This window comes from Poecilia formosa, unplaced genomic scaffold, assembly GCF_000485575.1.
Source record: "Poecilia formosa unplaced genomic scaffold, Poecilia_formosa-5.1.2 Scaffold6, whole genome shotgun sequence".
Taxonomy (NCBI): domain Eukaryota; kingdom Metazoa; phylum Chordata; class Actinopteri; order Cyprinodontiformes; family Poeciliidae; genus Poecilia; species Poecilia formosa.
This window is the reverse complement of record NW_006799945.1, coordinates 3179246-3181930: the sequence shown is the minus strand read 5'-3', so window position 1 is coordinate 3181930 and position 2685 is coordinate 3179246. Positions and strand designations below refer to the sequence as shown.

The window sequence follows — 2685 nt, the reverse complement described above, 5'->3', positions numbered from 1 at the left end:
CCCCCCTGCAATGACACGGCGCCCCCCCTAGGGGGCGCGCCCCACAGTTTGGGAACCTCTGATCTAAGCAATATTTTGCTATCGCTGTACTGCAGATATTGATTCTGCCATTATTTGCAAATTATTTTTCTTTCTTAAATGAACCACTACTTGAATGTTCACTGGTCAGCAAAACAAACAAACAAACAAAAAAAACAATAATAATGATGATTAAAAAAAAAACAAGAAACAAGCCAGAATTTTTTTAAAGACTTTCAGAAATCCTGTTCAACTCTAGCTTAAGATCACTGCAGGAAAATATCACATTTAAAAGAAGAAAAAATATTGTGTCTGGAATATTTACACAAAGGTACTATTTTTTTTTTTTTTGTCCTTTTGTTACATCTACATTAAGGTCTGGAGCGCGTGAAAGAAATGTGTCGGATTCTCCGGCTCAACAGTGAAATAGAGGATCTGGCATTGACGTATTTCAGGCAGGCCTACCAGCAGGAGAGCTTCATCAACGTGACCCTCCAGAGGAAGGAGGTGCTTGCTGGCTGCTGCGTGTACGTGAGCTGCAGACAGCGGGACTGGCCGATCACTTTGGGAACCATCAGCAGCCTCCTGGACGCTGACCCGACGCTGGTGGGAGGCGTTTACCAGGAAATGATCAAGATCCTGAACATCCAGGCTCCTTTTGTCAGTATCACAGATGTCATAGAAGCGCATGTTCAGGAGTAAGTGTGTGTGGAAGCTCCTTTTATGTTTGGTTATTTGAAATAATTGTACAGGAGTCACTGCAAGAGCTCTATGAATGAGCATGCATAAAACTTTCAATGAGATGGTCGAGTGGATCATCAGCAAATCGGGGTCCTAAGTGTGGTGTGGGGGAGGAGGATGGCTTCATACTCGTGTGCTCTGACCTATCGACCATCGTCATGCAAAGAAATGACACACCTGGTGTCCTTTCTGTGTTGTTTTCCTGCATCTCAACCATTAACTGCTGTATAAAGACATTAGCAGCAACATACAATGAGCTTTTCCATCTTTTTGATGTGCATTTACGTTTCCATATGTTTTTTTTTAGTCTGTTGGACGGTCCTTAACCATTGTGCATAAGGACTAGTAAACTTCACTTCTGCTTCAAAGTAGCAGCAGCAGAAATGAGCAAACACTTGGTGCTGAGCTTATTTTATGAACTATTTCTCAGTCCAACGCTCCGGCGAACGTTTGGAAACGCTTAATAGAGGACAGTTGATGCGATGACATGCTGAAAGCAATGTGTTGGAAAGAGCAGGAACTTCTTAACGAGACAGAGGCCCAATTTCAAGGCGTTAAATTGCGAAGTCAAATTTCTTTTGAGCCATGTTTGATGTATGCAGCATTTTTATAACAACTGACGGTGACAACGTTACTTTATTGTGCTACAAAATGACACCATGTGGTTGGAAAAACACAGAATACTGCACCTTTAGATACAATTCACAAAACTTTTCAATCAAATCAGATTAAATGTATATTTTTTGTTTTTGACAGATACAAAATAAGTGCACAACACGTTACTGAAGAGCTGGCGGAGGACTCCAAGGTGTTGACCAAACGAGCCGTGGCGTTGGTGGAGTTGGCAGGAGATTCCTGGATCGTGACCGGACGACGGCCCCTACCCATCATGATGGCGGCAACGTATTTGGCCTGGCAGTCTTTGAACCCCAACAAACATCGCCTCAAGCTCTCCCTCGACAAATTCTGTCACCTGGCCAAAGTGCAAAAGCGCAAACCAGCTGTAATGAGAATAACAGAGCTGAAGGAAGTGCTATGTAAGCTCGGACGGGAACTTCCCTGGGTCAGGGAAACGGTGACTCAGGACAACGTTGTTCGGCTGGTGGGGGATATTCTAGAGCACCGGCACACACTGCTTACTCGGGCTCTGAGAACCCATGAGACTGCGATGCAAGCCGATTGCCCTCAGGCCAGCGCTTTGAACTCTCCAACAGAGGAGGTGACGCCGTCCCAAAGGTCTGAGAGCAGGGATCAGACTGCAGACGCTTCCTCTGCGCTGCAACTCTGTCCCACTGACAGGACGGAAAACCAAGAGGGAGACGACTCTCACCAGACTGAAGACCCAGAACCAAACTGGGGTGTAAGGGTCCTGTTTGCTCCTCCCTGTGTGGTTCATGCCAAGAGGAGGAGAGTGGAGCCGCCGCCTGTGCAGAACGTTACTGGCGACGAGGAAATCTCCGACAGCGAGATCGATTCGTACATCCGCACTCCACAAGAAGCTCGAGCCTTTGCCCTGATGCAGAAGGCGGTGTCCTCCTCTGGCAGTGGGAACTCCTAGCTAACTTATACTTGTTTAATTAAGAGTTAACCTTTTGTTTGTTTGTTTTTTTTTTTTTGAAGGATATTTAATTGTTAAAAGATTTTAGAAAAACAGTTTTTGCATTTCTGATTCATTACTACTGAACATGCCGTTTTCCTGCTTGTTGCAGAGTCTGAGATAGTTTTTTTTTTGACTATTTTATTTAAAATTTATGTTGCTTAACATTATTTTATTGTTGCAACAATGAAGAAATTTATTGCACAAATTAATAGTTGAAAATAAACTTTCACGTATATGTGAGCCTTAATTTATACTTTTTACTATCCGGGTGACCTTTGATTTGTCTGCACAAGAATTTTACTCCATAAAATGTATATTTCCTACAA

The 2685-nt window shown here is 43.5% G+C and overlaps 1 protein-coding gene across 1 annotated transcript in view; it reads left to right on the top strand.

Moving 5' to 3' along the window:
• brf2 (BRF2 general transcription factor IIIB subunit) overlaps positions 1 to 2685 on the top strand; it is a 5328-nt gene extending 2643 nt beyond the window's left edge. The window contains exons 3-4 of the mRNA XM_007567674.2: positions 395 to 716; positions 1516 to 2685. Of these exons, the coding sequence (XP_007567736.1) occupies positions 395 to 716; positions 1516 to 2317 (1124 nt within the window). The 3' untranslated portion in view covers positions 2318 to 2685. The remainder of the gene's footprint in view (positions 1 to 394; positions 717 to 1515) is intronic.